The sequence below is a fragment of the Argiope bruennichi genome, chromosome 3 (assembly GCF_947563725.1).
Source record: "Argiope bruennichi chromosome 3, qqArgBrue1.1, whole genome shotgun sequence".
NCBI classification, from domain to species: Eukaryota; Metazoa; Arthropoda; class Arachnida; order Araneae; family Araneidae; genus Argiope; species Argiope bruennichi.
The window spans coordinates 60,182,869-60,198,352 of NC_079153.1; the positions used below are offsets into that span (position 1 = coordinate 60,182,869).

Genomic DNA, 15,484 nt, shown 5'->3' on the forward strand with positions numbered 1-15,484 from the left:
ATACTTTAACGGTAACATATATATATATATATAACAATACGAATTCTTTTGATCGATACAAACAGCATTAAAAATGCACATTTCCTATATCTGTAGTTAATTTTGCTATTTGTCCTTTTTTGCACCTTCAGACAAATTTTTGTCATCAGTTTAAAACTTTTCCTTAAGCATCAACTTTTAATTCATTTATTTCTTGCGCAACATGCTCAAATATATATATTATTATGCCTTGGTATGGCATTTTTGACCAAATAAAAAACGGAACATCGGAAAATTTCTTTTGCTTTCTTTTTCTTTATTTTATTAACTTTTTATGCTATCTATGTTTGGAGGTGAACAAACTTTCAATGAAAAAAATCAATGCCTGTGCCACATAACGTTATGTTCTATCGAAATGTCATTTATAAAAAAGAAAATATTCAGAAGAATAATGTCATTCATAATTCCCAATCATCCATTGATAAAAAAAATCTCTTGCTATTTGATTGGTGTATGCTATCAAAAAAATGCCGTACGTTGCTAGTGGTGCTTTTTCTACATCAAAATTTCGATATATTTTACAGTTTGAGACATTTGATATATGACATTTTGATATAACAGTAAAGATATGCACAACCTTATCATCAGTTTAAAGAATGATTTCGTGATTGATTCTAAATACTTTTGTTATCCGCAGCCCACGACATTGCTGAAGAAGACCCTCAGCGCTCCCCGCAACTCAATAGTCCTTCAACAAGTAAATCTTCCAAATCAAACAAAACCTCTGGCTGGAAGACATCTAAATTCTTTAGCAGGACCATGTCATCCGGAGAGATCTTGAGAGGTCTCAAGAAACTGTCTCTCACTTCATCCGGATCCAGTTCTGATACCGGAGAAGCAGAAGGTGGGAAACCCAGGAAGTCAAAATCCACCCAACTTAAGAAAAGGTCCTCCTGTGGTAATGATGACGTTGTGATCATGGATGATGACCCTAAAGTTCGTAGCCCGCGGAGTCCTGGAAGTTTTCGACCCTTGAGGTAAATTCTCTTTAGAACAAGGTGAATTCCGATTAATGTGGAAAACTTCAAGGAATGACAGAGTATTCTAAATTATTCTTTTTCTGTAATATTGCTTCCATCATTGGTCCATGAGGATGTGTTCTCTTTGGCCAGTGTACGTTTCCTATACCATCCTCTTGTACCCCTGGTATCCCTCCTAGACCCATCCCGCGACACAGAAATGCATCATAATAATGTGTTTCTGCAATATAAATACTGTATATGATTAGCATTTTGGCACACATATGAAACATGCTATATAATCAATTCAGAGAAGATAGATTGAAGTTATAGGAAAAGTTATAAATTCTTGTAAATGTTTTCTATGTAATCAATTTAGAATTTGGATCAAACGGGATGTAATCCTCCGTTTAAGGATTTTTTTTTTTTTTTTTTTTTTTTTTTTTGCTTGGCAATTAAAAAAATGCACTAAAACATCTAATACAAAAAAAACTATACATTTATATAAGCTTTTGTACGTCTTAGTGTGATTTCTGTAAGATATTTTTTTTTGGGGGGGGGGAGGATGTACGATTCCTGCAACAGGAACATAATATAAAAAAATGTATTTTATATATTGAGTGAACTGCGTAGTCGGATCACTTTTTTTAGCTGAGTCTGTGGACGAAGTCCTCTATTATAATCAAGTCGAATCCACATGGAAAATTATGAAATGTGGGAAAAAGATACATAACAGTCATTATATTAACTTTAATTGTCGAAGTAGCTAAAACTGGTCTTTACGAATTATTACCTGAAATATTGCAGGTTAAATGGGAGAGAAGGTGGAAAAAATTTAACACTGATTTTTCGCTTTTAAATAAAAAGCTAGCAATCGTAGAGGGAAAATGTTGTAGATATTACAACATTTACTCTTACACTTTTGAAATAAATTAAAAAGCGTAATGATAAATTAATTAAATCAAAAGTACATTTCAAATAAATGAAAATTTGGAAAACTTTTTGTCATTTTTTATTGTAAAATGTTTAAAACATCGTTCAAGTACGTGTCCTAGAGAAAGAAATAACTGGTAAAATTTTCAAAAAGACATATACATTATTTCTCGAAAAATTCGACTTTGTCGAAGAAAACATTATACTAACAATTTTATCTCAAAATCTCTTTACAATTTCAACAAATTTATTTTATTCAACTGTATATCATCACTTCAAATAATGTTATTTTCATGGAACATAAAATGATAATTCAAAATGATGTATTGTTTAATTGGCAAACGTTTGGGAATGTTTAATCACAAAGGCTGACATCCCAGGATAATACAAATGTTTCGATTCATTTTGTTTACATTTCTTTTACAGTAGATGCAACTTTACATAGTTGCGGTTAACGTTATCCTCGCTTTATATTATCAAAATCCTCTAATCTTTTACCAACGCATTCAAATGAATAAAAAAATATTCGCTTTATATTATCACTACACTATTTAATGTTATTAGTTATTAACTAGAAAATTCCTCGATCCTTTAATCTCAACCAGCGTTAATGATTGACAGCTCTTAAATTTCTTGCTTCCCTTGTATGGAAACATCTTTCCCATGTAGTAAGATTCACATTCTTCTGTCTGGATTAAAAAGGTTTATATTGATTTAAAAGCATAAATAAGTTGCCAAATCTGGCTCGAAATTGAACAGCCATAAATCAGAGTCGCTTGCAAGTGAATTAAGACAGCAAAATGGGTTTTTAAAAGATGGAAAAAAAAACTGATTTTAGTTTCAAAAACAAAATAGTTCTTAACAGGCTTAAAATTTTGCCTAAAATAAATCCACATAATACACAGACGCAAATACAAATTTTACTGACTCTTCTTTGTAGCTTTTTTTTTTTATCTTGAGCTTTGGGGGAAAAGATTAAGTAATAAACATAGATGATGCCGACGGAGAAGATACTGAAGAAAACCCTCCAACGAAAACCGGAATGAATAAAGAACTTCATATTTTGAAACCCAGCGAGCATTTCAAAAATTTAAAAAATATATATATAAGTACGAACAAAAAATAAAATTGAAATCTGCTATCGTAAATGTCAAGTTATCAAGTGAGAACTAATTTATTTAAGTCATTAATCATTTAATTTAAATCGTTAATCAATTTAAATCGGTTTGAAACAATTACTTGACTATCAGAATGTTCTCACATGATAAAATATAAGTGAACCGACAAAGAATAACTGTAACTAAGCAACAATTATGGAATATTTTAATTATTATTTTGTAATAAATTGAGTGTAAGGAAAGAAATAAGTGTTTTTTTTTTCCTTTTCACTTGATGTGATAAAATTATAGTTGATATTACCCAAATCGGTTTTTGTAATCAATCGGTTAATGTAATCAAATTTCTAAGCTCCCGAAATGCCCACATTAAGCTGTATCTACCGTATTTTATTCCTGAAATAGTTTATGTGGCTAATGCTAAAATCTTTCTCTTTTTACAGCAAAGCAATGTCTGTCTCAGAACCAGGATCCTCTTCCAAATCTAGCAACTTAGGAATCGTCTGTAGAAAAGAAGATCTCAAAGCCATTCTTTGCACTGCCAGCAAAAAATTCCCCCTTGCTTCACCTTCTAAAAGGCGTCGGGGGCAGGCTCCACTGAGACAGACCAAGTCCGCATCGTTTGATACTCCTGAAGACCGACCTTCTCGAAAAGAGCCCGTTCGAAGAGCTGGGAGTGAAGAATCTCGTGTTCGACGCAACAATCAAGTGGAGAACAACGAAGCCCAGCAGCTGAAGAAGGACAAGGTGACAATTTCGCCGGAACCACCGATTGCAGTGACTGTAGATAGCCTCAATACCCAAAATATTAGTTACGACACCGTTAGCGTTGCCGACGACCTGACCCAAAGTAATGCGAAGAATTACATGGAAGGCAGTCTGTCCACGGTCAAGTGGGACGAGTGCGAGGTTGTCGATGCTGTGATCATAGGCGATGCTATCGAGTCTTTTCTCAAAGGATCTATGTCTGGATCTGAGAAGAAGGTTTCTTTCAGAAGAAGTTCTGACAAAAAAGCGAAATCGGATGGTTGATTTTCTTTCCCACTTTCGCGAACGGAGATGTTGTTTTACGTATTTTATATATATACATATATATATATATATAAACTTATTGCGAAGTTCAAAGGCAGATCTTGAAATCACAACATGTATATTAATTATATATGACAAATGATAGAACAACTGACAACCAATTTTAATGTTTTGTCTTGTTCTGGAGCTACGGTATGTATAATTTTGAAAGCGATATAAAGTTTGAGCTTCATTTTAATCAAAATTATACTGCAGCCGAAATAAAAATTTGCAATCAGCATGAAACAATATGAAGAAGCATAATTTTATTAATTTGCTAAAAAGCAGATTTTTTTTATTGTAATTATTTTCTATTATTTTATCTTTATTTCATAGTTCATTATTAAGAATATTATAAAATCATGAAATCTATCTTTTTTCAAATTCTCATCCAAATTACGTCAGTGATGTCGAATGTAATATTAAAATTTAATAAAGTTAATTGATTAACTAATAATTAAGTTCCGACAATATTAATATATTGTCATCGATAATATATAAGGCTAAAGACCATATGAGAGTTTCCCATATTTGTGATGTGAACTTCATTGTTATCCCACTAAAAGTTTCGAACCATAATTTCAAAAAATTGTTCAAAAACGTAATTTAAACTCTTTTACCAGTTTACTCGTATACTGTGCATGTATCAACTTAACACCTTTTTACACTTTTAAATAATTTTTAAACTATTTATAAATGCTATAATTGAATTCAAAAATCGGATGGAATTTACATAAATATTTCAAACATTCTATGGATTCTCAATTGAATCAAAACCGGAACCAATCTCAAAATAGGAGATGTCATCTCATTAGATAACTGAGAAAATTAGCTATTTATTAAGTTAAAATGAAATATAAGGAAAATAGTAATTTTTTTTCGATTGCTTTGCTGCATTATCTATAAACTATTACTTTGAAACAATAAATACAAAATGTATCTAAAATCTGTTTCATCATCTAATTTTTTTTCTTTTGCGATGCCTGATAAATTCGATTGCAGAATTTTAATCGTTCATCGCATTTCTGATTTACCTGAATTAGAGAACGCCATTGTTGGTTTTATGTTTCTGCATACTCATCTGTACGTAAACGCGAAAGCTAAAAAAAAATTATCTATATATAAAATTTGACATATGATTTTGTTATGACAAAAAAATATATCAATTTTTTGAAAAAAATATTTTTAACGGTTTGACAGTCTGTCAATCTCTCTATTTATAGGTATGTAAAGATGACAATTCAGCCGGCGTCCAGGCATGGGGGTAGCGCGTCTTGCCCGTGATCTGGTTTTCCTGGGTTCGAGTCCCGGTTTGGGCATGGTTATTCTTCATTTTGTGAATGTGCCCCCATGCAAAAAGGGGCTGTACAAACGAATGCGTGATGCGTGAGTGGCAAAGTCGTACTCTTGGCCCTAGTTGGCGCTTCTAAACCAAGAGACGCACCCTATCGGCTCACATCACTGTCTGCAAGTGCCATAAGAAACAACACCAACACGTAACAATAAAAAAAACACAAAAAGCGAGAGAAATGAAATTCGGTTTGCTGCCAAAACTGTAAATATATAACAAAATCTTTTAACCGAATCGATCGGTGAGAGCTTTTATGTATACTTAGTTTCTAATCTCTATATTACAAAACTGCATGTACTAAATATTGGAGAATATCAAATATCTTACATAGTAAATTAAAATTTTTATGAATGAATATGATTACATGCTTGAAACTAATCATTTCTTATATTTAGTCTCTTAAGAGTTACAGTAAATAGACGGGGTTGCATTAATACGTAACAAGTATATGAGAAATTCAAAGGATATACGCTCAAGCTGATTTCTTTTGACTATCAAAACAATATCTAATTTTTTCTTGGCAATAAATGCTCATAGCCAAAAAGTTTTCGAAATTTTTTTTATTCCTATTTAAAATAAAATGTATGAGATTTTAATGTTTCTCCACGATAACTTTGAAGAATATTATCGCACAAAAACCATTTTTGCAACATTTTAAATTTAAGAAAATAATCTTTTTTCAGTGATCTCAACTTTGAATTCGCACAATTTCCTTTTCCCAAATTTTTATGAATTTACAAAAAGATTTTTGCTATATTTTACAAGAATAGTTTTCTATTGTTTTAATTACTGGATTTATATTCACGCACGTTGTACCAATATGTAATACATTTATGTGTATGTGTGTTCATGTTGTCGGAGTTATATAATTAAATTTTTAAAATGAAAAAAGGATAGACGGATTAAACTTAAGACAATATTATGCCAATGATATATCGGGCTAGAGGTATGAATCTTTTTTTTTCTTTTTGCAGCTGAATTATGAAATTTATCCGACTTATGCAACACTCTATATCTAAAAAAGAAGCTTACATAAAAGTGAACAAAGAAACTTACAATCGCTACATCGTTTTCTTTTCTTTTTCTTTTTTGTCCCGCGATGAACATATGTTATTGACATGTCCAATTCAAAAACATTCGTTTTTGTAACAAATTAAAATAAAGAAAGCGCGAATTCATGGATGGAATAAACGTTTCTGGTTCTTCCTTTGAACTTCTTAAGATGGATATGAGATTATGTAAATATGAGCTTTGTTATAAGTATTATAAGCACCAGATGCATTTGTGCTATATGTAAAACTTACTGCATGTTGAGAAATTATTTTATGAGTAACCAAATGTGTTCCTTTGGTGATACATTTCAATTGCATCTCTCCGAACAAAATTTAATGGATCACCTGTGACTTTTTGTTCTCCTGTAGACAGCTTTTATTTGTCTTCTTGCACACTAAAGGTTTTATGTTAAACTCAGTTTATTACTTCATGCCAATTTTCATTAAAATGCTCACATTATATCTGTGTCACCATTAAAATTATACAATGATACGTATTAAAATCTTTTAAAAAATTAACACTGCATGTTGAATATTAAATCAAATATTTGATGCAGGATGATTCAAAAGTCTAGATTAATTTAAACAATTAGTAATTCACAAACAATCGAAGATGGAAAGATGTAAATTATATAGATGGAAATAAAATTATATTGAAGTCTCGTTTTCAAGCAATGTAGGAAGGGCGCAATGAAGGAGGGCTACACTTGAGCCGAATTCTCGTTCTGCATCAAAGGGTGGTTATCTCTTCGAATCCCCTTACGGAGTTTCTATATACCGCACCCGCTTACGTGACAATTCTTCTGTAAAGTTAGGTTTCGAATTTGAAACTTTTCGATCCCGAAATCTTGCCACTGTGGCCCTAAGATGGAAATGGAAACAGGTTTTTATGAAATTTATCTATTGTGACTTTTTTTCACGATATGACAACCGGAAATATTTCAATATATATTATCCGATTGAGATCCTTAGGAATGCAAAACTATTCTTATATTTTGATTAGATTAGAATGAATGGGAAACTTAATGTAGGGAAGGTGAAATTCTCAGACGAATTCGTAGTCGTCATGTACATCAAAGAAAAAAGAAATGGAGGAGAGTTGAAATGTCATTTAACTACAACTCCTTAACAGTTAAAAATGTCAATATTATTAAAATTTGGAAGGCTATTAATAATTACCTCATTATAGTGAACAACTTCTGCGATAAAAGTTTTTTTTATATATCTGTCATCCCTTAAAACCACCTGTAGATGAAAATGTAGCAACACATATTTAAATTCTAACGTTTAAATTTTGCTAATAATTAAGTTGTCCCATAAATCTTCGGTAACAGTTTTGAGACTAGTAGGTTCAAGATTCCATTCCATCTTCCTACCTAGAAGATCCGTCATATGGTAATCAAAAGAAATTTTCTCTCACTTGTCGACATAAATTATTTTTAATACACAAAAAAAATGTTGATTGCATATTTAGCAACAAATTTCTGGTTTAATTTAGTTCTATTAACGTCCCGTTTTCAAAACTACACTAGGGCTATTTTGGAACGGACCTCGTAATTTTGAACACCATGGTCAGATGACGAGAACCCCCCCCCCCCTTCTGAACTAACAACCCCTCTCCAAATTCCGAACCACATCAGGACATTTGACCCCGATGGAATTGACGTGCATCAAAACCGCTTACACGTCGTTTCTTGGATAGAATCGAGTCTCGAATTTGGAGCCCTCCGACACCGAGGCCGAGACTTACAACCAGGTCGCTGCGATTCTGCAAATCTATGGATGAATATGTAGTTGTTGTAACATTACATAGAATGAGATAATGTGTGAAATACCAATGTTACGAAATTTCTTTTGCCTTTCTCTTAGAAACAGAATGCCAACCGAGGTATCAAGCCTTTTGACAAAAATAAACAACATTTATATAACTCGTGCTCTGTCCTTCCTTCAGAAATGAAATTTAAGTACGTAAAAGTTATGTCATTAATTTACTTCGAAATATGGGATGATATCTGGAACAACGACAAGTCGGTTCTATACGCAATATCTCAGCTGATAAAACGGAACACTGTAACTACTGCAGAAACATCTTTTGTTTTAAATTGTTAACTATATCATCAATAAATTCTGTTCGTGTTAAAAAAAAATATTTCTGTTGAAATTTATACTTTCTATCTTCTTTCGTTTGTGAATTGCTAATGCTTAATGTAGCTTTTAACTTCTGAAATCCCTGTATAACGTTAAATGGTCAGTACAAAAAAAATCAGTGAAATACTTTTTCATACAGTTGAATGGTTTTATATCTTTTGAAACAAAAATTTAAATCTGGAAATAGAAAAACCAATTATACTTTAATTACTTTATTACATAGTTATTTTATGACACAGCTTTAGCATATCATTTAATCTGATTTATATATTTATATTCGCATGGTAAATCATTTTAGTACAACATAAGGAAATTTCCGGATTTATGTTCATTATATTTAAACGTTAACAATAAAAAAATGATACAACATTGAAAACACTCATGTTCACAGTTATAGAAATTTTAAGATAAAGTCCTCTTCAAAAAGTAAAGATTACTAAATAAATTATTCCAAAAAATAGACTTATTCTTAAAAAAATATATATTTATTTACTATAAATTTGCAAATAATTTTAAACTATTATTTATAATAACCAATAATTTCACAATATTTTACACCTATTTTGTACATATGCATTAATTTACTGTGAATAATATTCATGCATCTATTAAATATTTCATTTAACTTTTAGTATTATTAATTTTTAATATTTTTTCCACGCTTTATTATTTTATTTTATTCTCTAGGTATATTGATATTTTTAATGTGTTGGTTTTTCATTATGTTTTTTTCATTCCTTTAATTTTATAACGCATGTGCGTATGAAATTTTTTTTTGCATAACTGTATCGATAAATTTCTTGAATTTCAAGGAATTCTATCAAAAAATATTATTACTGTATGATTAAAATCTTTAAAATGCTCATATATCTCTTTAATTACTCAGAAGGAGAAAATGATGAAAAAAATCAAAATACTCAATCAAACTCTTTTTAAAATATATTTAGTACAGTTTGTGTTAAATTTAAATCACGGCCGGATTGTCAAACAGCCAAAATAGGCAACTGCCTAAAGGTTGCATAACTTTTGAGTTCCCCAACCTAAAACTTTTGCTTTGGGATATTTTCAAGGTAATTTAATTTTATGTCTTCATTTCACTTTAAAGGGATACGTTACTCGAATGTATTAAAATTAAAATCGCCATATAAATTTTAAAACTTTAGCCTAGGATTTTGCCATATTTGGAAATCAGCATGGCCCAGTGTTTAATTGCAACTAACCACTAATTCCTAAATCAAGAGTTTTGGCAAAATTTGTGTTAAAGTATTTCAATTGTAAACAAAAAGAAGCTTTGTAATTTTTTCCCATTTTGTTTAGAAATATTTTTAGATGATTTTTTTTAAATACAACTGGGATATCACGTTCAGTTCATTTCATTTATATTAACGTCCCGTTTTAAAACAACACTAGGGTTATTTTGCGTCGGACTTCGTATTGTTAAACCGCTGTCAGATAACAAGGATGACACCTGAGCGGACACTTCTTCTCCAAACTTCCACACCAACGTGAGGACGTTTGGCCCCAAAGGATTTAGCGTGCATCAGACCCGCTTACACGTCGGTCCTTCGGTAGAACCGGATTCCGAACTTTAAACCCTCCGATTCCAAAGCCGAGACCTTACCACCAAGCAACCGCGGCCCAATTGAGGCATTGAAACTCTTTCTCGTGATAGTGAAACGCTATCAAATTTTCGATTTATTTTGATATTTCAATTTAATATTTTACAAAAAAAAAAGCATATAAATAAAGATTAAATTAAAATTAATGAAAACCAGCTGATTTTGGAAGTTGGGAAGGAAAAAAGAAAGTTTTCAAATCGCATTGTGCACGGACCCTCTATGGCATAATCCGGCCCTGGTTTAAAGTACAATATAGCAATTATTGAAATTTATTAAACAAGTAACAAATCAAAAACTCATTAAAACGGTTATTCCTTTAAGGAGTATAAAGTATACTTAAAAAAATGATAAAATAACACTTAAAACTATTGTTTACGCACCATTTATTGAGCTTTACTTTACTACTTGTTACAAAGCGCCAAATAGTTGCTGGGCGGGCCCAGCTACAATAAGGAGCTTTTAGTATTTGCTTATATGTTAAAGGTGAAATATTAATTCATTAGCGATATTTAGCATGTGTAGTTAACAATATAGTAGTTAAGATGAATTTGTGTCGTTCTCCCCATAGGATTTTATACATCTCAGAGCCCCAAAGCAGTGGCATCAAGAACTATAGAGTGCAAGCTTTTGTCAATGAATAATGCATGGTAATTGTAAGCACATTTTAAAAGTCTCTTGTCGGAACATTTTTTTTTTTTTTACTTTACCCTTGTTGGCTCCATTGGCTTTTATCTTAGTAATTTTTAACTCGTAATAAAGTTTGATGAGTAAATACGAGAGCAAGTCAAAAATTATCCGCAATTTAGGTTTAAATATTAAATAAACAAAGCTAGTAAGTTCTTGACATTGCTGGCTGTCTTCGCAATACATGCTTGTGTATTCTGTAGAAGAAGATTTCTGATTGGATAGCCAATTTTTGATACACGGCAATATGTGTGTCTTGTTCCCCTAGGAAAGTGATGTCTGTTTGAAACATCTTTAAAGAAATCAAATAATTAAATGGATTGAGATTTGAGATGTAAGGTCTCATGTTCCAGATCTCTTAATTCAAATTGCCAAAGATTGCAGAATTGTTTTTAGTTCAATGGGACTTGTGTTATCATAAAATAACAACACTTTCTACAAAAATAGACCTGGTTTTAGTACTAATATTGGGTTTCAGCTTACTCAGCGTTCTTATTGGGCAAGGAGCCTCCATTTAATTTCTTTCCAACTAAATGAAACGGTAAAATTCTCGCTTTTCTTTCTGTAAGCTTTTTGTTATCGTCGCAACCATTTTTTTGTTTTGTTTGTTTGTTTGTTTCAACAGGACGAAGAGAACTAATCTTATCATGATCTAACTTCAGTCTTGGGACCACGATATTAAATATTTTACGCATACATCTTCTGTTGTCTGTTTTTTCATTAGAAAAGCGGATAATTTTTGACTTACCTACGTATCAAAGAAAATTAAATAAATCAAGAAAGTATTAATGTTTCCTTGAAAAATTAAGATAACCAATCCATCGAGTAAAAAATACAACTTTAATAATAAGATTTATATTTTAAATCTATAAAGCACTAATAAAATACTTATATTTTAATTATATAACATGATTCAAAATAAAATCAAGTTATGTATTGAAGGAAAAATGATTTTAATCTTAATTTAGCCTTTAATAACATATTATTCCAAAGCTTCGCACTTTAAATTTAATGATAACATCTAGCTAAATCTGAACCATTCCAATACAGATGAAAAAATTTGATCAGAAATCATATTTATTTTTCCTTAAGTACTCTACAAATGAATTATTATCTTGAAATAAACCTAGCAGTAATTTCAGCAAATAATTTAAGAAAATTGTGAAATAAAGCTATTAGTTTATTAAGTGGTTAAGAAAATGAAAATATCTATGACACTCCAATGGAATAAACGTTTGATTAGCCCTATTAACAAGAATGCTTTGCTAAGTATTCAGTCACTGACTGATGTTTTATGTCAGTTTCATGTACACGACCTCAACATGCAGTGAGCTATTGTGAGACTGTATACAAAACATATCGGGGGTATTTTTAAAGAAATTCTATTTATTCCATGACAAGCTACTGTCATACATGCCACTCTCTGTCTCTGGGAGTACCAAGAGGGAAGGACTATGTAAATTGTCATTCTTAAGTAGCTTGTCCTCGTATGTGCTGAGCATATATAATATGTATGCGTCAATTTTTGTTACACAAATAATCTTATATATTGCTAGTTTGTTACATGTCATTCTGAAACAATGTGAATGGCAGTTCATAAGCAAACTGTAGATCTATATGATGCAAAAGTATATTAGAAATTAGCACAATAAACATTGCTGTATTATGACTGTCAAGAAGAGTGTTTTATTTTATTCAACAACATATACGCAAAATATCTTAGAATTAACTACTTTCTTAAATACGAAGTATTATCATACCTATAAAGACATCCTTTCTGAACAATATGAGATTAAGGAGACCATCTCGGTTTCATTTATTTCATTAGAATATATTTTAAAACGGTAAAGCTGTCATTGCAGAAAAATCTTCGCAATTCTGAGTTTGAAACACAGGGAAGGCATTCCTGATAATCTCTCTTCAAATTTTCATGCTATCAGCGAGAGAATATTTGACTATTGACCACATACTCAGTGGACTTATTTGCAGTCAGGTTTCCAATCCGGAATTGTCTGGTCATTAAGTCAAGTCCTTCGTGTTTTAAGACACTAAGAATAAAACTGGCTTAATTTTTTTTGGCGATTTAATACCTTGTATTTTATGCAATACCTTGTAAATTGTTCTAATAATTTGTTTTGTGATAATTTAGATGATTAACATACTATTTTAAAACTTCATGGAGACTAATTTTTAACTACTGCCAAATGATGAGTGTGATACTTGAGCCATTTCTTCACTCTTCAAATTTCATATAACATCTTGAAGACTTTTGATCAGCTGCCGTTAATAAAGGACGCGTACTCGTATATATAACCGATCTAAAGTGAAATCAGATTTGGAATCATGATCCTCTAGTACCAAAGACGATTTTCTGAGCCAATAAGATACCAATGTTTTTAAAGTAACTGCGACGAAATTACTGAATGATTATCTCTACAACAGCAAGAGACTGGAAGTTGCATTTGAAGTCCTAATTGCCATGACTGAAACAGCCGTACTCATCCTCACGCCCGCTGCCAGCAGGGATATATACCATCGTTGTAAAGGAGGTAATTCAATCCCATAACATTGCCACCATGGAAAAGAGAGCATAGGTAACTTCTCATTAACATGCCTCGAGGCACAAGTGAAGAGTTTTGAAAATAAGAGCCAAGTGTCTGTCAAAATTCTCACAATGATTTTTTTGTACAATACTCGTTAAAATCCTAGACGTCTAGGTTGATTATTTATTAATAAAATAAAAAATAAATAAAAATAAAAGCATAAATAAATAAAATAAAATAAATATAATAAAAAATAAAATAAATTTTAAAAAATCCGTCTAGGTTGCCACATTGGCGACGCTATCGCCACTTGTTTGGCGAGAATTCAAAAAGACGCCAAGAGGTGGGCTGTGCTAAGATCTTCAGCCTGCTATATATGCTGTACCTTTCAATACATAATTGTGGCTCTTTTTAAGTCAGTAACCAAAATATAAAATTTAAATAAAAGTTCCTAATATTTCATGAAAATTGTTTCATGCTTAATTATTTTTATTTGATCTTAAATTCTTGCTAAAAACTTCTGCATTTGTGCTTCTGTTTGTTTCTGGTTCAATACACTTTTCTGAGCAGATGGTTCCCAATATGGATTTCATTAAAGATTAATTAAGAAGCCAAGTGGAAAATCTACGTCCACTATCTTATTTATAAATAAAAATAAATTTATGTTAACCCAATTTGACAAACTTTTCCAAGGAATTCAGCAACAGAAATCTCCCAAGAAAATTATATCTTAGCTTACTTTAATAAAGTGTAATCAATCTTCACATTTTTAAGAGTTTCAAGATCCCAACATTGTCTGCGTTTGCCTATCTATCTTTGAACAAAACAACCAAAGAAACAACAAACAAGATTAATTGGATTTGATATGCGGTCTTTACACAAAAACGTTGGATTTCTCTCTGTTTTAGATTAAATCCGTCCGTCCGTATGAAGGCGATAATTTAGAAACATAGAAGGTAAACATTGAAAATTTCTGTTTGATTCTATTGTCGCAATTATAGATCCTATTTCATTTTTTTTTTTTTGTCAATGAGTCGACTGCCTGTGTATCTGTCTTATCATGCATTTTCATGCAAAATTATTTTAAACAGCAAATTATAGTGGTGAATTTTAGAACATTATCTGCGCACCAGAATTATATAATATTGTACTTAACCCTTTAATGTAGACCGTCTGTCTGTCTCGGTGCATGTGAACAAAATTATTCAAAAACACAATAATCTAAAAAAAATGAGATTTGGTAAGAGATTATGGTACCAAGATTGTGTAATTATATCAAATTTATACCCAGAGGTCAAACGGAATATGACCAAATCCATTCTCTTCTTTGTAGTAAGAAACTAAATTCAAATTCAATGTGAATTATATGAGGAGGGAAATTAAAATACGAAAGGAGAATTCCTGCTAATGGTTTTTTCAGCTGAATCTTTGTAATAAACGATACGCACTTTCTTGGCGAAACGGTCTTTATTTCACCAATGATTGTAATAGCATTCTGTAAGTACGAGTATATAACAAACCATTCAACTAACAACTCAGCAATGCCTCTCTTTGTTGTGACCACTATTACGACATTTATTACACCAATCATCTTTATTTGTTACTGAACAGTGAAAAATTAATCAATAGATTAAAAGTCATCAATTGCGTAGGAGTCAGTTAAAAGTCAGCAATTGCTATTTCCCCCCTGTACTTTACTGTATAATTCTGATAATGATTTTTTGTAAACGCAGTTTACAATTTTTATATATTTGAGTTTTTATAAATTTTGAACTTTTTTTTGTATAGGCTTGTTTCAAACAGATGACAGAAAAAAAGGTTCGTTTTTCTTAACACAGATATTTGACAAAAATTATAGAAGATTTCTAATTATTAAATACCAAAAGCACGTATTAAAATTGGGTCCTTTTGAAACAGTCAATACTGGTTTAAATTGTAATTACTTGCCATTCGTTTGATTTTATGGTACC

The 15,484-nt window shown here is 31.1% G+C and overlaps 1 protein-coding gene across 1 annotated transcript in view; it reads left to right on the plus strand.

Moving 5' to 3' along the window:
• LOC129963202 (uncharacterized) overlaps nt 1–9,355 on the plus strand; it is a 31,221-nt gene extending 21,866 nt beyond the window's left edge. Inside the window, exons 3-4 of the mRNA XM_056077381.1 lie at nt 677–1,016; nt 3,490–9,355. Coding sequence (XP_055933356.1) covers nt 677–1,016; nt 3,490–4,078 — 929 coding nt within the window. The 3' untranslated portion in view covers nt 4,079–9,355. The remainder of the gene's footprint in view (nt 1–676; nt 1,017–3,489) is intronic.
• Nucleotides 9,356–15,484: the final 6,129 nt, after the last annotated feature.